This window comes from Brachyistius frenatus, unplaced genomic scaffold, assembly GCF_029030835.1.
Source record: "Brachyistius frenatus isolate BFR_SWC_R1_liver_20210118 unplaced genomic scaffold, ASM2903083v1 Contig_60, whole genome shotgun sequence".
NCBI lineage: Eukaryota > Metazoa > Chordata > Actinopteri > Embiotocidae > Brachyistius > Brachyistius frenatus.
The window spans coordinates 824010-844423 of NW_027210659.1; the positions used below are offsets into that span (position 1 = coordinate 824010).

A 20414-nucleotide genomic window follows, 5' to 3' on the forward strand; every position below is an offset into this window, starting at 1 on the left:
TTACAGGAGTGCACGTGAATATTGCTTTGTGTAAATTCTGGTGGATTATGCAACATAGAACCACCTGGAGACTGTGGAGATGACAGTGGATTTGAGGAGGAGCCCCCTAACACCATCCTCAACAACACCGTGCTTGCCGTGGAAACCTTCAGGTTTCTGGGATCCACAATCTCCCAGGACCTGAAGTGGGAGTCCAACATCAACTCCATAATCCAGAAAGCCTAGCAACGGATGTATTTCCTGCGGCAGCTCAGGAAGCTCAACCTGCCCCAGCAGCTGCTGATTCACTTCTATTCAGTCATAATTCAGTGTATTCTCTGCACCTCCATCACCGTCTGGTTTGGCTCGGCCACCAAACAGGACAGGGACAGACTTTAACGGACAGTCAGGACTGCAGAGAAAATCATCGGTGCTGACCTGCCCTGTATTCAAGATTTATACACATCGAGAGTCAGGAACCGGGCTGGTAGCATCTCTGTAGATCCATCCTGGACACCCTCTGTTTCACCTCCTCCCCTCTGGTAGGCACTACAGAGCACTGTGTGCCAAGACCACCAGAAGCAAGAACAGTTTTTATCCACAGGTCGTCACTCTGCTAAACAGTTAACATGTTCTACATCACTGGACCTTTTGTACTACACCCAACTGCATCAGCACCATTTGCACTAAGCGCAACTGCACCATTGTTTATATATGTATTTATTCATTCATTTCTATGCTGTAAATATGTCTATTTATGTCTGTCTGTTTGTTTTTTTGGACGCTGAGAGCGAAACTACAACCGGAGTCAAATTCCTTGTATGTGTTAGCATACATGGCCAATGAAGTGATTCTGATTCTGATAATATCGCAGATATCAGGTCTTCTCTCGAGTTTGTATTCACTGATGAAACTTTATGGATTACTGGGATCAAATCTATTCCCACTAGCGTGGCTGCCAGTAGGCAAAACTGTGTTTACCTATGGATGAAAGAAGGAATGACTAACTGTAAACATTTTAATTCATGGTTGTTTTAAAAAAAATATGGTAACAAAATATGACATACCTAATGTGTATGTGATATCTTGTTGCCATATCGTACAGATTGCATGTAGCAATTTAAATGAAGTTTAGTTTAGAACTTTCAAAAACGGACTAAACCGATCAGTAAATAAAATTTCTGCTAACGGCTATCGGTGGGCGGGATGGTAGGTAGGTAGGTAGGTATTTAATTTATTAATCCCCGAGGGGAAATTTTTTTCACCACAGCAGCATACATACAGAAGCAATAAGACAATAATAGAAACAATAGAATAAAATAAAATAATAGAATAGCATAGAATAGAATAATAGAAAAGCAATCAAATAAAATAGCAGTAAATAGCAGTAAAAAATATAAATATAAAATGCACAGTATATACAGTACATTATATATCTATATATATTATATACAACAAACCAAGAACACAGTCAACATATATATATATACATACAGTACAGTATATATATATATATATATATATATATATATATAATATACAAGCAACCAAGAAACACAGTCAACAGTGTTATTGTACTGTGATGGATTTTGCCAGAGGTGAGGGATGTAGTATAGCTGTGGTTTCCAATTAGATTGAGTCAGATCTACCGCTTGCTTCCCCCCCCCCCCCGTTCGCCCAAATATAATAATAATAATAATAATCAATTTCATTTGTATAGCACCTTTCATACAAGAGCTTCACAGCAAGATAATTACATGCATTTCACATAAAAACAGACACAGAGGAACACCCAAAAATACAGAAAAGAAAAAACAGATCAAATAGATAAAATGCATAAGAAACAGATCAAATGCATACATTTAATACAAGTAGATCAAAATATATAGTCAAAATATGAAATGAGTGTCAGGAGTCCGGTTTTTTCCCTCTGTTTTGCCCCCGATCACCTCTCCTCCCGTGTCCCCCGTCTGCTTGTCTGTGGCCACGCCCCTCACCTCCCGTGGCCACGCCCCTCACCGGTCCCAGCAGATGCAGCCACTCACCCCTGATCACCACCTGCAGGTGTGCTGCATCTCCATGATCACCTCCCCGGACTATATGTACCCTGCCCCTGCACTCCTCTGGTTGTTGGTTCATTTTTGTTAGCCACCCGTCCGTCCTCCGTCTGTTCTCCGTCCGTCCTGTTCCTGTTCCTGTTCCTCCGGCTCCTGTTCCTCCTGCGGCGCTCCCTGTCAAAGTCACCTGTCGGTGGAGTTGACCTCCCGACTGGAAGCAAGTGGACACGATAGGTGCCACCTTTTAGTTTGTTTGTTTTTGTTTATTACAATAAAGACTGTATTTTGGAACTGATACCTAAGTCTGTGAGCTTGCATTTGGGTCCTTGTAAACACCACCACATGACAATGAGCAATATGCATTTCAAACGTGTGGGAGTTCAAGTGCATGGCAGGTGCAAGAGAGCTTCAAGAGTAGCTAGTTAAAGACTGATGTTTTTATCTTTCTTTTAAAAGTATTAACTGAGCAGCTTCCCTGATATCTAATGGGTAGTTTATTCCACAGATTTGGAGCGTAGCTGACAAAAGCTGAATCCACAATTTTCTTTCAGCTGTTGCTGGGAACCTGCAATAAACCAGCAGCAGATGATCTCAGTGGTCTTGAAGGCTCAGTTCACCAGAGAGTTAGAGATGTAACTCGGTCTGAGCCCATTAAGAGCTTTGTGTGTGAGGAGGAGGAGCTTAAAGTAAAATATGGTCACTTCCTGCTCCAAACCGCTCAGGACAAGCAAGATGGCGCCGGCCAAATTCCAAAACTCGAGGTTTCATATCGGTCGCTAACAAACCGATGGGTGACGTCACTGCTGATTGCCACTTGAGCATAAAGTATGCCCCTCCGTTCAGCATCAGAAGAAGTAGCGATTCTAGCTTTCTAGTTATGAATAATGGAAACTATACACACAATGGCTGAAAGTTTTGGCAAAACAGAAGCAGAACAAGAGTAGACCACCACTGCTGGAGACAGCTCTGGGAAAGTAAAGGAGTGAAGTTTGACACCGAACTCATTACATTTCTGGTGAGTAAACAGCTGTTAATGCTAATGTTGGCTTTGCAGTGATGGCTTTTTCAAGGAACTTAATAGTGGCCCATAACGTCAGCTGTGTTCTGACATTCTACTGCCACAATCCGCGGACCGGGGAACTTGATTCGAAAGTGCACTTCAGAACGTATTGCAGTGCTGTCTGGTTCAGCTGATGAGTTCAGGTTTGAGTTGTTGTTTTTTTTACACAGTACACCTCTTTGTAACATTACTGACAGTGTTAATATGTTGAGTTTGCTGTTGATAACAATACGTAAATTTCTACCAAACCACAGAAACTCGGCGAGCCAGTGTTTGACTGAAATCTGTCCGCTCATCAGATTCTGTGATCTGCCTTGATATTCTTGCATTCATTCCTGATGCTTGGACCTCACCAGCCTAACCAACACAGAATGTGATGGGTCACAGGTTAGTGTGGCACCAAAGTGAGAGCAGACTGTCTGGACACTATTGCCCCCTATTGTACAGTGGTATTAAAAATTGGATTTAATTCTTACAAATGACAGATTTAAAGTGCAGAAACACTTTGATTAATGTACTTTAAGCTTCCAAAGCTATTTGAATGTATACAAGACGTTTGTCAATATAAATTATATATGTAATCAATCTATCCATATTTAGCTGAAAATGATTTAGATCTACCAAATATATGGTTAGAATTTATTTAGATTTAATAAATATCTGGCAAAAATTAACTCGATATTTAAATGTTATTTAAAAATAATTATCTTGTTGAAATTGATTTACTGTTACTATAGTAATGTAGCTATCTACATAATTTAATATCTACTGACTTTATATCTTGCTCAATATTTAACATCTTGTGACCACACATATTTTTGATATTTTACTTAAACATGTAAAAAAAAATTAACAATTAGAATTTTTTTTTAGTTTGAAACCAGATTTATTTAAAGCCTCAAAGAAATTACATCTATAAAATGTTTTTAAAACTGTTGCCTTAATATTTACCAATACCAAAAAAAAAAACTTCTGAGTTTATTATATTAATTAGATTGTTTTGACCCTTTTCTTATATTTTGGTTTTACAACAACAACAAAAAAGAGGAAAAGTACGAACTGGTCCACTGCCTTAGTTTTAAATAGAAAATGAGTTCAAGTGATCTTAAGCAAAATAACAACAAGTAGATGCATTAACAAAATGCAATCCAATCATGTTTGAGATACATTCCTTTATTATAATTAAAGTACTCAAATATCTGCTGTGCTGTGGTGCAGGGATGTCACATCAAAACCCCAAAATAGTTGAAAAAAAAATCATCGCCTTAGATTAATCATTTCATCATCTCTGAAAATAAAATCAACTAAAAGTTCTCAATAATTGCACATAATTTGGTGGCAAAAACAAAATTGAACAAAACATTAAGTTAAATACAAAAAGTAAATGTTACATAATTTACGACTGGGGAGTAGTGTAGACTAAAAACATTTTTTTTTTTTAAAGTAAAAATTCAAAACTACTTCAAGTTATAATTTCAACTTTAATCAAACAAGAGATCCAAGTTGCAATTTCTGTGATAGATTCAGACATTTTAATTTTATGTGCTTAAAAATTGAGCTAAAAATTAAATCAGGAAGATTTTTGCAGTTATGGAAATTGTAACTGCATCAGTCACATCGATCAACAGGAAAAGAAAGAAATGGTAAGCGTAATCCTCACAGCCTGAGTGCCCAGTAAGACTGTCTGCATTGTGTATGCATGGCGGTCACCGTACATGTTTTGTTTTTATTTTTGCGCCCACGTTAACGGGGTGTATAGAGCCGTGCGTGTCATTGCCTCACTGTTGCTGCGCATCGTCAAAACTTTTGATATCTTCCCTAATTTTCATGTGTAAAGCGTGCTTTCCCGGCAAGAAATAGAGGGGGAGGAGGGAATTGTTGATAGTGAGATTGCATTATAAACCAGCAGCATTACATAGCAATAGCAATTGCATGAGCAGACAGTGGAGGCCACGTGTGTGTGTGTGTGTGTGTGTGTGTGTGTGTGTGTGTGTGTGTGTGTGTGTGTGTGTGTGTGTGTGTGTGTGTGTGTGTGTGTGTGTGTGTGTGTGTGTGTATATCCATACAAGAAACCCTATAATTATATTACATCAATAATTCTACTTGAGAAGTATATTTCCGATGCTTTGTGTGTGTTTACGCGCGTGTCTCTGAATGAAGGTAAGCAGAATTCCTGGGACTGCTTTTTGGTTTACAATCAAAATCACAAAAAGCTCTACGACTCAGAGAATCCATCATATAAAAACAGCAGCCACAGTAATAATGTGTGGATGCATGACGGGAGTGATCTGCAGCAGCGTAGCGAGGTCACAGCCACGCTCATGCAAGGCAGGCAGTGTGCGTCCCAGGGCTGAGGCTGATCACTGGATGGACACAGACTCTTTGTCACCTGACAAACTTTTACTTCCACCAGGGCTGAAACTATACTCTGGTACTCTGAATTTGCTAAATCTCTTTTTCAGTCTTCTTCAACAAGAAAATGCAGCGGAAAAAAACCCGTTCCAGCATCACGAACCATTCAAACAACAACAAAAACAAAAAAATGCAACAAAAAGATACTACCGATCTGATACATTTTCATACATTCATTTTCAAGTTCCTGTTGAATTTAAAACACTCAAAATTAATACATCAAAGTCCTCTTTTTGGGGAAAACTTGAGCACTAGGAAGAAAACCACCAAGGTTCTGTCCACACTTCCATTTTTATGAGAATACGTTACTTTATTCATCTCTTTTTATTCTCCTCTCTAGGAAAAGCTGATGAGTCTTAATTGATCATGAATGATAACGAGAAAAAAGCCGTTCCACAGCAGAAGGGTTGTTCTCATGTTTTTCTTTGTTTGTGTGTTAAATAATTAAAATGCATTAAAAAAAAAATCACATGTAAAAGCAATGATTTTGCGCAAAGTCAATAACGCTGAATAATCAAATTCCTTCCAAGTATGACTAAATTTGTGGTCATGCTCTTAAAACACTAGCTGCCATCTGTCATTAAAAAAAACAGCCACTCATGACAATGTGTCACGTGATCCAGCTCTTTGCATGTAATAATCGTTTAATGAGAATCTCAGTTTTCTTGCTGCGTCCCAAACCAGGAGCAAATGTTTCAAAGTTAAAATTTAGGCAACACCTGCGCTGTAACAAAGCCGAGTCATCATTTACACGTTACTAAATGGAAAAGACACAGATTACAGTGGCTTCCACAGGTTGAGAATTTACTTTTGGTGTAGAGTGGTGCCGCATGTGACCGACGTACATGCAGAGACTCTTGCAGTTTAAAAAGGGGAAGTGTGTAATCCAGATTATTATTATGTAGCTACAATATACAGATGTTCCCTAAATGCCTAAAAAGCACTAACAAGCTTCTAGTCCCCACTCTGTTACAGCAGTGCATACAATTCGTGGGTGGCCGAAATAGTTTGAAAAGAGTGAAATAAGGTGTTCTGACATAAGATTAACATATGTTGAATCCCATTTTTTCATCTTTAGTGATTCTCTTGGACAGATAAAGTAAGAATATTAAATGCTAAAGTGGGTGGCCAAATATACTTGGGTGGCCTTTAAAATATCTGGGTGACCAGCCCAATTAACGTCTAGTGAGCGGTAAACTCTGGACTAGTTCTTACGAAGGGCTTAGTCGTTATGAAGGTTTGTACATTTTCGGGCAGCTGTGGTGAACTGAACCTGAAGGTGAGATTCTTCCTTTTTTTGTGGCTTGGTTGGACTTGTTGGAGAGGATGGACATAAAAAAAATGTTGCCTTCACTTACAATCATACAGCAACAAAAACGCAGGAAGTAAGGGAGCTGAACAAGTGACAGGAAGTACGAGACACAATACACCACGGAGGGTTTATGTCAAAGGACAGTCAAATTGGCCTTCATCAACTGGCTCCAGATCAGATTCACAACTCGCGTTCCAAACTTCAAAATAAAACCACAGAACTTCTGACTAGACAGTTTCTTTTGAGGTGTTTCACTAACGTCCCCGTGTTTTCCTCCATTCAAAAGACCCAGTAAGTAAAAAGCGGATAGCATTCTAATAAAGCAGGTTGGTGCTCTGTGTGGCATTCAGAGGTTTCCCACAGGACAGTGCAGCGTTACAAATCCAATCAGATAGAATTGAAATGAGGAGGGGTGGGAGGGGGTGGGGTATTAGGTATGTAGTACACTAACTTATGAACATTTTGAAATTTTTGATTAAATTAAATGTTGTATCTTTTTTTTCCAACCACTGCTGTTTAAAGGACTGTCGTATGTATGGAAGCCCTTTTCTCACCAGGGAAACTCGAAGAAATGAAAAATCATGAATGATTAATATTGTCATGGTAAGTCAAAACCAGTTGGATATAAGGTTGAGTGTGGAGGGGCTTTCATGATCTTGGGAGCCTTTACTTGTTTCCCCATTTTGCGGTTATGACAAGTACACAAACAATAAATTGTTTAAAATGTCCTATTTGCAACAACAACAAAAATTTAAACATATATTTTCATTTAATCAGCTGATTATTTTCTTGGTTATTTATTTTTTTGTCTTTGTCTGGTCCACAGTCCAAAAACCCAGAAATATAAAATTTCCTGCCATAAATGACAAAGAAAAGCCAAAAAACCTTCACATTCGTGAAGCTGGAATCATCAAATGTTGCTTGATAAATGACTAAAATAATACATTTTCTCAATTCATCATTGGAGAACTGTACACTATAACAGTTCTGAGTAGTGGTGGAGAAAGTATTAAGATCCTTAAGTAAAATTACCAATACAGTAATGTAAACGTACTCCATTACAAGCAAAAGTCAAAGATGACAAATCCAATTTAAGTAAAAGTACGTACTTATTAGCAGAACAATTTTGTCAAAGTAAAAGCACTAGTTTGGTCTTCTGATTGACATGCTCATTTCTTATATATACTTGTGTCAGTCTGTTGTAGCAGCCAGAGGTTGAGCTAGTTTGAACTACGTTATATATAGTTGTACATACAGGAATAACACATAAAACTGAGGGCTTGTGAGATGATTAATGGGAGATAGAAATTTTTTTTTCGCGAACTCTATTTCCAGTATGTGAACTTTTTCCTCTAATCTTTGATTTGTGGTGAGATGTTGGATCATTTGAATTTTGACTGAAATAAAACAATTAGTTTAAATGGAAAATAAAAATCGCTGTTTGGTGTTGCAGTTAACTCAATAGATCGTATTCACACCTGGCCATTAACATGCATCCCGGCTGACCCCATATCACAAGCGGAAAGCTTTAAAGTGCATCTTTTCACACTTGGAATTAACATGTGTCTCTCCACATTTGTCTCAAGTGACCACTTCTGATTGGATCTCGTGGGAAAATGTAAATGTCTAAACACTTGGAACTTGTAATTGGAGTTTGTAATTCGCAACCTAATCAAATCGGTTCAGGCTCAGATTCTAAAATTAATCAAGTGGGTTAGAAAGGGTTGGGTTGACACTCTTCCATAGTACTGGGTCAGAAATTACAGATAAAATAAGCTAAAAGCAAAAACAAACTACACCCGATGGGGAGGCTTTGGTGAAACAAGGGTCCAGTAGACGGCTTGTGTTTTTAATTCACTTAACTACTATTTTATAGCCACGCAGTTCGGTCTGCTCGATCTCTCCTGCTTTCTGTGCAGTTCAGCTGAATCATGCAGGATAATTTTTCTATTGGATATCTTTCTATTGCTTTCACAGAGGGCATCAAGCTGAGTAGGCGGTCCTTCGATATGAATGTCATGGCGTACACACTGCTAAAAAAAAATGTGGCCATATATCCCAGATCACCTGACAAAATCTCAAAATCTCAATACGTCTGGAGTACATTCACACCTTCACTGAGAGCTTTCCACTGGTGGTCGGAGCACCCGGGGACACATGTTGATGCTACATGTGAACAGGCCCTTTTCAGTTTTATGGTCCGAACATGCATCCATCCAACAAAAACTTTACTGTAGGGGCATTGATGTCAAGTGTATGTTGAGAAACTTTAAAAAAGAAAAAAATCAAATACAAATTTATAGAATGACCCCCCCCCCCCTTTGGAGTAAAACAAAGTGCTCTGAATGTGAGACCTGGCACCGCAGTAGAATCTGTGTTGAGACGAAAGCTGTTACTTGTGCTGCATTCACAGTCGTACGAGATTATGAGAAACCAGCCTGAAAATAACATACTGTAGCTTTCAGACTTTTAAAAATCCACCCAGAACAAAAAATTGATTTCCTTAAGCATCTACTAGGATGGGATCGTATCATCGAGTTCTGCAAAAAAAAAAAAAATAATAATAATAATAATAATTAAAGAAGGTGAACTTTGTCATTTTGTTTTGTGTTGTTTTTTTTTTTAATGACAGTCGCTATATGAACTGATTCGCTGTCTCCAATTCTTCATTCTGGGCTTAAACAGGGGGAGAAGGGAGACCCCGCATGACATGTGCATTATGGGTAGTGCTGTTTGACTAGAGCCAGTCAAGACTGTCTGTTGTGTATGAGTGGACTCTATGAGATGGCCTTGGCTTCGGGTAAGAAGGCCTCCCAGTATTTTATTAGCTGCAGAGGAGAAAGAATAGAAAAATTATTCCGTTTTAATCAGGTGACAAAAAAATTGTATGTAAAGAAAATCCAATAATTTCAATTTTACTCTATCCAGACCTTTAAATCAACTAATTTCATCATTTGAAATTGATGTAATCAAATATTAAATTTAACATTTCTTTTAAAACAATTTACATATTTGAAAATGGAGAATTGCTGCCAAAGGTAACATTAAAAAGTAGGTATGTTGACAAGCAATTTTCATTGTACTCTATTTCAATGTACTAAGCATAATCCCAGTGCCGGCTAAATAGACTTTTCCATTTAAATTTGAATTCAGAATGTCCAAAGTCAGAAAAACTTTCTTGTCCAACAGTAGAGTTTTGTAGTTTGATGTAGGTCCTAAGTAAACAACACTTAAGTCGTGTGTATTATTATATATTAATTATGTCCTGATTTAAGCTAATTTATCTACATCTGTAATATTTGTAGTAATTTTCCTAAACTAACAGTTTTCATAAAAGAGGGATGGCTGATCAAGCCAATATAAACTTTCATCTGTTTGGGATTTTAATTTTAAAATGTGTCCAAATTTATGCCTACAACAGAAGATTTATTGTCAGTTGAGTAAGTTATTCAATTGTAATACTAATACATATATTTGGTTTCCAGACGTGTTATTTTTTTTTTTCTACTCTGAAGTTGTGACAATTTTCTCATTAGTTGAATTGTTAAAGGGAACTCGCTGTGTACAGTTTGTTTTATCCCTGGAGCATTTTGTATATTGTGATATTACTTTTAAGTTTGGCAGTATTACAAGTAGACATTCAATAGAACAAGTTTATATTTATATAAAAGGCTAGCAATAGTAATAGTTATTAATAGTAGTTGCTTACCTGCTGTTGTGTCTGGACCAGCGACTCCAGGTATTTGATAACGATTGTTTTAAAGTCCTTCACTCGTTCTTTCTGTGAAAATGACATGATTTAAAAAAGAATTAGTATATGACAAATTTCAGTGTACTTTAAATGAGCAGATAAATATTAATTTATCCATCCACCTCATTCCTTTATTTTAAAAAATAATTGACAAAATACATAATTTGAAAGCTCATTTGGTCATCTCTCCATCCTAGTCACATTTTCTCACCTCAAACCTGCTGATTTCTTTGCGAATGGTTCTGGATATTTGCTCAAAGTCTCTCTCACCCTGCTGGACTTTCCCCTCCAGCTGAAACACGCACGCGTGCACACACACACACACACACACACACACACACACAAAAGGAAGACAATATTTAAAATACGTGTTGAAATATGAACTTTGTTGGGTACTGTGATGAATAAATTTGAGGCTATGAAGTCTCTTTAGATTGCATTTTAATTACGATTCTTCCATAAGGCTCTTGGGTGTCAGTTTACACAAACTACAAGGACAAACTAGAACCACCGCCTCGCAGTTGTATGGCTTCTGCCAATCACTCAAGCTGCAGTTTAAAATCATGTCCATCCAGACTCCTATATCTAGTGAAAACTTTGAAGGAATTTTACGGGTGTGGCAGCCATGATAAGAGCTGTTACAATTCTCTAAATGCTTAGAAAAGGTGCTTTAATGCTTCCTTATTTTTTTTAATCTCCTTTAGCATCATCCATATTTATAAAAAGAAAAAGGAAAAAAGAGACAACACAATCACAAAATTCCAACATTTAATGCATTGATGCAATTACATAGTAGGATAGTAGATATTTAAGATTAACATGTTATGATTATCCTACATAAAACATATTTAAAATATGTGAGGATATGTAACAATACAGTTTTGTGACAGAAGTTTTCCCTTCAGGGATTTTTGTTTTCACATAACGGCAAACTTCCAACTCTCATGCTTTTTGAATGAGACACCCATCACAGCTGTCGGGGTATTTTCATTTTACTGTTAGTCAAATCAGTTTGTGATAGTCATATTAACATATAACATATTAACATCAGCGATAGCCATAGTGGGAGGCATATTCCTGAAAGGAATTTCTCAATATGTGGCACAATTGTTCAATTGGCCAACAAAGGTTGCCTGATTAGAGCTTGGTGGTGAAAGGTCAAGGTCACATTGACTTCTTACTACCCCCTCCCATTTTCATCAACGTGGTATCTCAAGAACGCCTTGAGGCAATTTCTTCAAACAAAACATGAACTTGGTATCAACAATTAACTAATAAGATTTTTCTGGTCAAGGTCACTTCACATTGACCCCATGCCAGTGAACACGATATTTCAGGAAGGACATTTCTTAAATTTGGACACAAACATTAACTTGGACTTAAGGGAAAAACTGATTCCATTTTAGTGATCACAGGTGAAAGGTCAAAGTCACTGTCACCATTCATCAACCCGTGCTCATAAGATTGATTTCTGCTCTGTATTCAAAACCATATCTGCGGAGCAGAAAGGGGAGATTGTGACCATATTTCATATTTATGAAATACTGAGTGGTAACATTACCACTTGGTGTTCATCTACAATTTGTGGTATTTGTATAGTTTTTCTGTGCTGTCAGAATTGAAGTTTTGTGCGAAGCATCCACATTTTAGAATTTATATTTTTTTGCAGTAGTTAGATTGTTGTGCATATAGATGAGTTCCCATAACTAAAATAACCTCTAAAACATATAAAGTAGCCAAACTTACCAAAATCTAGAAATAGGTAGCCGAGTAACAATGAAAACACATTATTGTACTATGATTTGCTGTAGTTAGATAAATTACCATTACGCATGGATAGCATTGTCATTGTTTAGGAAATCATTAATAAAAAAAATATAATTTTTTTTTGTCAGATACAAAAAGAGCCGATTTGAGCTCATCAAAATGATTTACTCATTAGGACAATTATTGTGTTAAAGGACTTAAAGGGTGAGGTTGTACACATTTATGTAGTCTGCATGAAGAAACATGGTCAGAACACCCTTTTTTTTGTAGTCTATCTTCTTCACATTGTAGTTTCAACATGGCGGACCCACATCAATACCATCCACCGTCACATAATCACGTGACTTATTGAAAGTGCAGTGAGATTCTCTTGGGACCACAGATGGTTTTTTTTTATAAGTTCTTATGGATTCTCCTTCACATCTTTCCTTGACGTTTTCCAACGAGGTCAAAGGAAAGGTGTAAGGAAAGGAGGTAGCATGCCATTTTTTTGCAAGTGCATTTTCAGGAATATATATATATATACATATATATAAATACAATGTATTTGGCTTGACTTAAAATTTTCTTGTTATTGTTGTGCTGTAAGAGTATGCAAATTCCTTGAGGAAAAACAACAGCCCTTTATATCTACATAGGGATTGGGTCCTCTTCCACTGAGCCCACCAAAAATGTTCTTTAGTAAGAGGCTAGCTCAGACAGCTGCTTGTGCGCGTGAATGGAGCACGACAAAGGTATAATCCCAATGAGTAAGTAGTAAAAAATTTAGTCAAGCAAGCCAATTTAGCTGTTGTGAAAATGCCAGGGTAGAGGCCTGTACTATGAAGCAGGTTCAATATACCCAGGATATATTTTTATTATCTGGCTTAATTTAGCTTTAAAAATGAGATCACGCTGAGCGGTCACACGAAACCAGTTAACAACTCGTTAAGTCCGCCCATGGTTTTCCAATCAGGCTATGAAGTGCCTTCACATAAAAGGGGTGGGGTTTCCAACATCTGACCAATCACAAACATGTACTGGCAGGAGAGTGACACATTTTACAAACATAAGTTCCAACAATAATATTACAAACAAATATGAAGAAGTTGAACGCGTAATCCAGGCTAAAAGCTGCAACAGCTGCAGATACCAAAATACAGTGAAAGATAGCTGGCAAAAATAACCCAAATCACACTGTCAGTGTGTCAGTCAAAAGGCTTCTAAAATCACTGTCCCATAATTTCGGCAGGAGTACATTTGACCATACATTCCATTCCATTAATGTGTTACTTAAATGTATCAGAATCAGATTTCTCTTTCCATACAGCAAACAACAAAATAAAATACGACCAAATAAAATACAACTAACGCAAAAGACGGGTGGTACACAAACATTGAATATCTCCTATCAGAAACGGGCTAGAGTGATTACACTCAGTTTGCACATGCTCAGTTATATGAGGTTATTGCTTAGAACAAATTAGCCACATTTAAAACTCCAAAAGGAAATTACAAGAATAAGTATTTTTTGAGGTATAGATTTTAGTTTTTTTTTTAGTTTTTTTTTTTTATCAGATGTATGCTCTGTGTACAATATAAACTGTTCATATAATGTGCAGTGATACTACAAATAGCCTCTTAATAACTGCCCCCACAGATGTGCAAAATCAAATTTAGTCTAGTTTTATTTATTCTTTTAGCTGCAGCCCAGGTGGTGTCAAACAGACTGGGGAAGAAATATAAAATATAAAAACAATTCAATGTGGTAGGTAGTTTTACTATCATATCTTATAAATACAATTACACAATGCTACAATGCTTTGGGGCTTCAATCGGTCTCTTTTGTCAGATGATATTGGTGTCGAAAAACACAATGAAATGGAATCTATATCTCATAAAAATATATCTCCTCCAAAGAGGAGTTGGTCTCTGAACACTGCACGGGATCCTCTACGATTAGTGATGCCATTTTTCTAAGAGAATTGATTGGTCAGTAGGCGGCACTTTTATATGTTTTGATCTATTATTTTGACCATAACCTCCTCCAGAGCAGCTGAGGTGGGAAGGGTTGTCGGTTAATATTTTCAGTTTCACGTTAAAATTAGGATCAAGTTTGGCTGCCGGAATGTAATACCAAAGCAAAACATGATATATATATATATATATATATATATGAAACTGATAACATTCAATGAAGCAAACAACAATGAAGCAAATAAAAGGTGTGGCGCAGGCAGGCAGACAGACAAACAGTTGGAGACAGACAGACAGACACACAGGGCAGATCCTACCTCCTCAATCTCCTGGTTGTGGAAGGCATGGTGGGGAAAATGCAACAAAATTTAAGAGGCTGGAAAATAAAACCATTCAGAGCTTCCAAAATCATAGAGGAAGATCCAGAAACATAAGCAGAAACAAAAGTGCTGAAAGGAGACAAAAACCCTCCCTCAGACACTAAATACTCAGAATAAACACGCAGCTGAAGTCTCTCAATACTTTGAGTTAAAATATCAAGTTGGTAAATTTGATTATATTATTATTATTATATATTATTACAATATTATTTTCCATATTTTAGTACTGTTAGTGTAACACTAACAGTACTAAAAATATGGAAAATAATACTTGGTCAATGGTCATATTTTTACCTGTGTTTCAAATTCTATGATGAGAGAGTTGCGGATTGAAATCGACACTGATCAAGCAGTTTGAGTTTTGCAACATTTCAGATGATATCTGATTTCTGTACTGGTTGATCTACCATATAGCTAACAGCTGATCTGATCTGATCCGAATGACACCCGCCCAGTTATCATCGCCATCATCATCAACACTAAACATGACAAGAACAAAGTTTAAATTGTTTCTTGAGCCACTAACAGGAAGGACAAATACGCTATAGATATGTTTGGGTTTGAATACAGGTTCTAACTATTGATACTTTCCACCAAAACTCCCAAAGTGATTTTCCAAGAAGTAATGTCCCATGAACTTTCCCAGGGGTCAAAGAATCAAGGACACATCGACTCAAATCCACTTTGAATGTCTTCTTATGCTAAAATGGAAGCTTGAATTGGGCATTATCCATCAGGTCTAAAAGTCACTTTTCCACCAAACTTCAGCAGAACTTTTTTAGCTGTATGTCCAGGAACTTTTCAAGGAACAAAATGTTTCCTTTGGCCTTTGTCCTGCCTCAAAACCCCAAGAACAATCAGTCTAATTATTTCAGAAAGCAATTGCCTCGTGTTTTTGTGTGACAAAACAAAACAAGGTACACTGTAACAAAATAAGGGAGACCTTCTCATTTTAGATCATTGTCTCAATTTCCAGCTGGATTTGCATCAGCCAGTTGGTGTTGAGAGAAAAAGATCAGCATAGAGAAAAAAATTGTTGACGTCGCCTCTAATAAACATAAAAAAAATAGTGTGTGTTTAAAAGACATGTAATGTGCATTGTTTTGGGAAATCATGATTTTGGTTTTTCCTCATCATTTAGTGCCCCAAAAAAATTAAACAAAAACCCCGAGACATCAAATCGCAATACTTGTAGAATGGCAATATTTAAAGTTCGCAATACATATCAAATCGGCAAGCAGGAACTACGAGAGGATCGAAGCAGAATAAATGGTAAATGGTCTGCAGTTATAAAGCAACTTTTCGCCTCAGCAGTCTCAAAGTGCTTTGTAATATTTGCCTCCCATTTGCCCATTCACACGCACACATTCACACGCCACTGGTGGGAAGCTGCCATGCAAGGTGCTGGCCCTGCTATCAGGAGCAATTTGGGTTCAGAAACTTGCCCAAGGACACTTCGGAATGTGGATAAGAGGTCATTCCATCATGAAAGAACAGCTGTATTGTATGGAAACCTCATAGTTTGGCCAGAGTCCGGATTTTTCCTTTAACGCAATTATATGGGGAGATTGGGAGATCCCATCACAATCAGAACTTTTGTGCTGAAGCAGAAAAGCAGACGCAGCAGCACCACAGTTTTCTAATCAGGAGAAGATTTTGTGCATAGTTGTTCTAAACTGAATGACGGCTAAACCCAGACATGTAGATGTGCTAAAAAGTCAGACAAAATGTCTATTCGTTTTGATATTTGTCTACATTTAATTGTTTTTTTTATATTAGTATTTATTTTATGTAAACACAATTGTATGTCCCAAAATTTTTCCGCATGGTCTTCCGAAAGTTGCTTGCTTCTCCACTAAAGGCACATTTGGCCAATTGCAAAATTGTTTCTTTAATTGGCAAACCGTCTTTTGGAGAAAAAAAATATAACTTTCACCGGCATAATTTTTTTAATTTTTTTATTTTAAGAGAACAGGAGAGAGGAGAAGGGGTCTGGATTATCTCTGAAGAAACTAATACATCATGTTGAGCTACGGATGCTTGTTATCCAGGTCAATTCACATACCTGGGAGGAAACCATATTAAAAACATACCTGACAGTGCAACAACTGTAACAACAAGCACTGGGGTAGATGTCAGTTTAAAAAGACTGGCTGATCAAAAGACGCAAGCGAAGTGACGGCGGTGGTGATGACACAGAGGTGACTTCAGTACAGTTAGGGGAAGTGTCTCTCTCGCTGCTGTCTAATCTGGTCCTGCTGACACCAAAGTATGTTCCTCTGGTACAGAGGCAACCTGTGACCACCAGGACTGTGAGGAGGTGGACATAGGAGGCTAAAGACACCCTGCAGGACTGCTTTGAGTCCACGGACTGGGATGTGCTGTGTGGACCACATGGGGAGGACATCAACAGCAGGACGGACTGTATCACAGAATACATCAAATTCTGTGAACACACCACAGTACCATCCCGGACTGTACACTGCTTCCCCAACAACAAGCCGTGGATCACCAGTGACCTGAAGGTGCTTCTTAATAAGAAGAAAGCAGCCTTCAGGTCTAGAGACAGGGAGGAGCTCAGGAGAGTGCAGCGCCACCTGAAGGAGAAGATGAGGGAGTGCAAGGACTCCTACAGGAGGAAGCTGGAGGCAAAACTCCAGCAGAACAACGTGAGGGAGGTGATGACCGGGATGAAGGAGATTACTGGGTTCAAGGGGAGAGAGAGACAACCAGGGGGAACCTGGAGAGGAACAACCAGGGGGAACCTGGAGAGGAACAACCAGGGGGAACCTGGAGAGGAACAACCAGGGGGAACCTGGAGAGGGCCAATGAGCTAAACTGTTTCTTCAACAGGTTTAGTTCATCGCCCTCATCTGTCTCCTCCACACACCACACCTCCCTCCTCCGTCCCCCCTGGTGAGCTGCATGGACACAGAGCCCTCAACTCCAAAGGGCTCTTCCACCATCGACGCCATTGCCCCCCTCTCCTCCCTCTCTGTGACGACTGGCCAGGTTAGGAGACAGCTGGAGAGACTCCATCAGCGCAAGGCTTGCAGGGCCTTACGGCATCAGCCCCGGGGTCCTGAAGACCGGCGCCGTCCAGCTGGCTGAGGTCCTACAACACCTCTTCAACCTGAGCCTGAAGCAGGAGGAAGTCCCGGTGCTGTGGAAGATGTCCTGCCTGGTTCCTGTCCCCAAGAAGACGACTCCATCCGGCCTCAACGACTACCGACCGGTTGCCCTCACATCTCATGTGATGAAGGTGCTGGAGAGACTGGTCTTGGCACACCTCAGGCCGCTGGTGAAATCTTCTCTGGACCCTCTGCAATTTGCGTACCAGCCTCGTGTGGGAGTGGACGATGCCATCATCTACCTGCTGCAACGAGCTCAGTCTCACCTGGATGGAACCGGTGACTGTGAGAATCACTTTCTTTGATTTCTCCAGTGCATTTAACACCATCCAACCACTGCTACTGAGTGAGAAGCTACGGGTGGTGGGGGTGGACACGTCCACCGTCTCCTGGATCACTGACTACCTGACAGGCAGACCACAGTTTGTCCATCTGGGCAGTGTGCTGTCTGATACGGTGGTCAGTGGTACTGGAGCTCCTCAGGGAACTGTTCTGTCCCCCTTCCTGTTCACCTTATACACCACTGACTTCCAGTACAACTCAGAGTCCTGCCATCTGCAGAAGTTCTCTGATGACTCTGCAGTGGTTGGGTGGACGGGAGGACGAGTACAGGGCAGTAGTGGAGGACTTTGTGGAGTGGGCGGGAAGAAATCACCTGCTCCTGAACGTGGCCAAGACCAGAGAGATGGTGGTCGACTTCAGGAGGAAGACGACGGCTCCACAACCGCTGAGAGTTCTGGGAGAGGAGGTGGACATGGTGGAGGAGTACAAGTACCTGGTGTCTCCATCGACAACAGACTGAACTGGAAGACCAACATCAACGCTGTCTACAAGAAGGGGATGAGTCGACTCTTTTTCTTGAGGAAACTCCGATCCTTCAATGTGTGCAGCGAGATGTTGGAGATGTTCTACCAGTCTGTTGTGGCCAGTGCTTTGTACTTCACTGTGGTCTGCTGGGGGAGCAGCATTGGAGCCGGTGACACCAACAGACTTAACAAACTGGTTAAGAAGGCCGGCTCCATCACTGGCTGCAAAATGGACAGTCTGGAAAAGGTGATGGAGAGGAGGACGCTGAACAAACTATTATCCATATTGGATAATCCTGTCCACCCTCTCCACCACCTGCTGCAGGGACAATGGAGGACTTTCTCCAAAAGACTCCTCCAGCTCTGCTGTCACAAGGACAGATACAGGAGATCATTCCTGCCGACCACAATCAGACTGTACAATAACTCACCTCTGGCAAAATCCATCACACAACAATAACACCGTTGTCTGTTTTTCTTGTTTTTTTGTTGTTGTTTTTTTTAAACAAACAACAACTTTGCACTATTGTTTAGTTAGTTTTAATTTCATTTAATTATTCAATTTTATTTTATTCTATTTTATTGTATATACTGTGCATTTTTATATTTAATATTTTTTACTGTTATTTTATTGCTTTCCTGTATCTATAAATGCTGCTGTAGCGAAACAATTTCCCCTTGGGGATTAATAAAGTAACTACCTACCTACCTAATCGCAGTGTTTTAAAAAGGGAACAAATGAAGACGCAATTTAAAAAAAAAAAAAAAATTCTCAATGTTGTAAAACAATTTTATCAACTGTATCTCTGAAGAGGAGCTGGGAAGTTCAAATGTTAGTGGAGGAGGAAGCAGGACAGAACAAAAGTGCAGAGGTGGCGAATGGGTGACAATGGGATGGAGTGGGAGGATGCATGGGGTGGCACAGACCTTTAGGATTGTTGTAGTAATTTATGTTTTTCTTATTGTGTATGAGTGGATATTTTATGTTCAATAAAGGTTGATAATTGCTGTAAAGATTATACTTGGATTATGTTCAATAAAAGTGTATTTTACTCAATTTTGAGACACGCGTGCTTCACCTCCACTAATACAAGCCCATGCAACGAGGAAACACTGAAATCCACCTCAGGATGCGACTGCAGCATGGGATCGGTATTTGTAAAAACAAAAACAACAACAATGTTATGTTACTTAAAATATAACTGATGCAAAAATATTATCCAAAATACATTGTTGTCAATTTTTCTAGTGGAAATGATAAAACTGTCCTTGAACGAACTCTGGATTCATAGCAAGAGAGTGCTGTTTCTGTCTGGTGGCTACAGAGGGCAGTGTGGGTTAATAATCACACACACCACTGGGTTTTATATCCCTACAAATGAAGAAAACAGTGACAATAAGTCGTTTTCAAACACACAACTAAGGTGACCATAAATTAAAAAAACAATAATAATAATAATCTTGTATTATTTGATCAAATAGTGAGTCCTGTTCCCTCCTGAAAACAGACCTTATTTACTAGTGAATTTATGTTATAGAATTTTTTTAATTAAATATTATAGTATTATACAACTGCAGAACTGAAAGTCTGAATACAGCTCCTACTAACTGGAGTTTGTAGGAGCTGTATTCAGACTTTTGTGTTTATGCTCAGCCTGTGCTCGGTTTATTTCGTTTTTTCTACTTCTCTCTGATGCTACAGCCATTGGCAAAAACAAAAATGAACTGAAGACATTAACACATTTCAAATGTGTTCAAATGCTATTGTAGTCAAATATATAGCAGACCGCCTTCACTGTTCTG

The 20414-nt window shown here is 38.7% G+C and overlaps 1 protein-coding gene across 2 annotated transcripts in view; it reads right to left on the reverse strand.

The window, feature by feature from the left end:
• Positions 1–7945: 7945 nt before the first annotated feature.
• Positions 7946–20414, reverse strand: part of snx2 (sorting nexin 2) — a 50523-nt gene continuing 38054 nt past the window's right edge. Inside the window, exons 13-16 of one of the 2 annotated variants that reach the window (XM_069705938.1) lie at positions 14612–14623; positions 10783–10863; positions 10530–10601; positions 7946–9648 (exon numbers count right to left, since the gene is read on the reverse strand). In XM_069705938.1, the coding sequence (XP_069562039.1) occupies positions 9598–9648; positions 10530–10601; positions 10783–10863; positions 14612–14623 (216 nt within the window). In that variant the 3' untranslated portion in view covers positions 7946–9597. The remainder of the gene's footprint in view (positions 9649–10529; positions 10602–10782; positions 10864–14611; positions 14624–20414) is intronic. The other variant, XM_069705939.1, reaches the window with a different exon arrangement.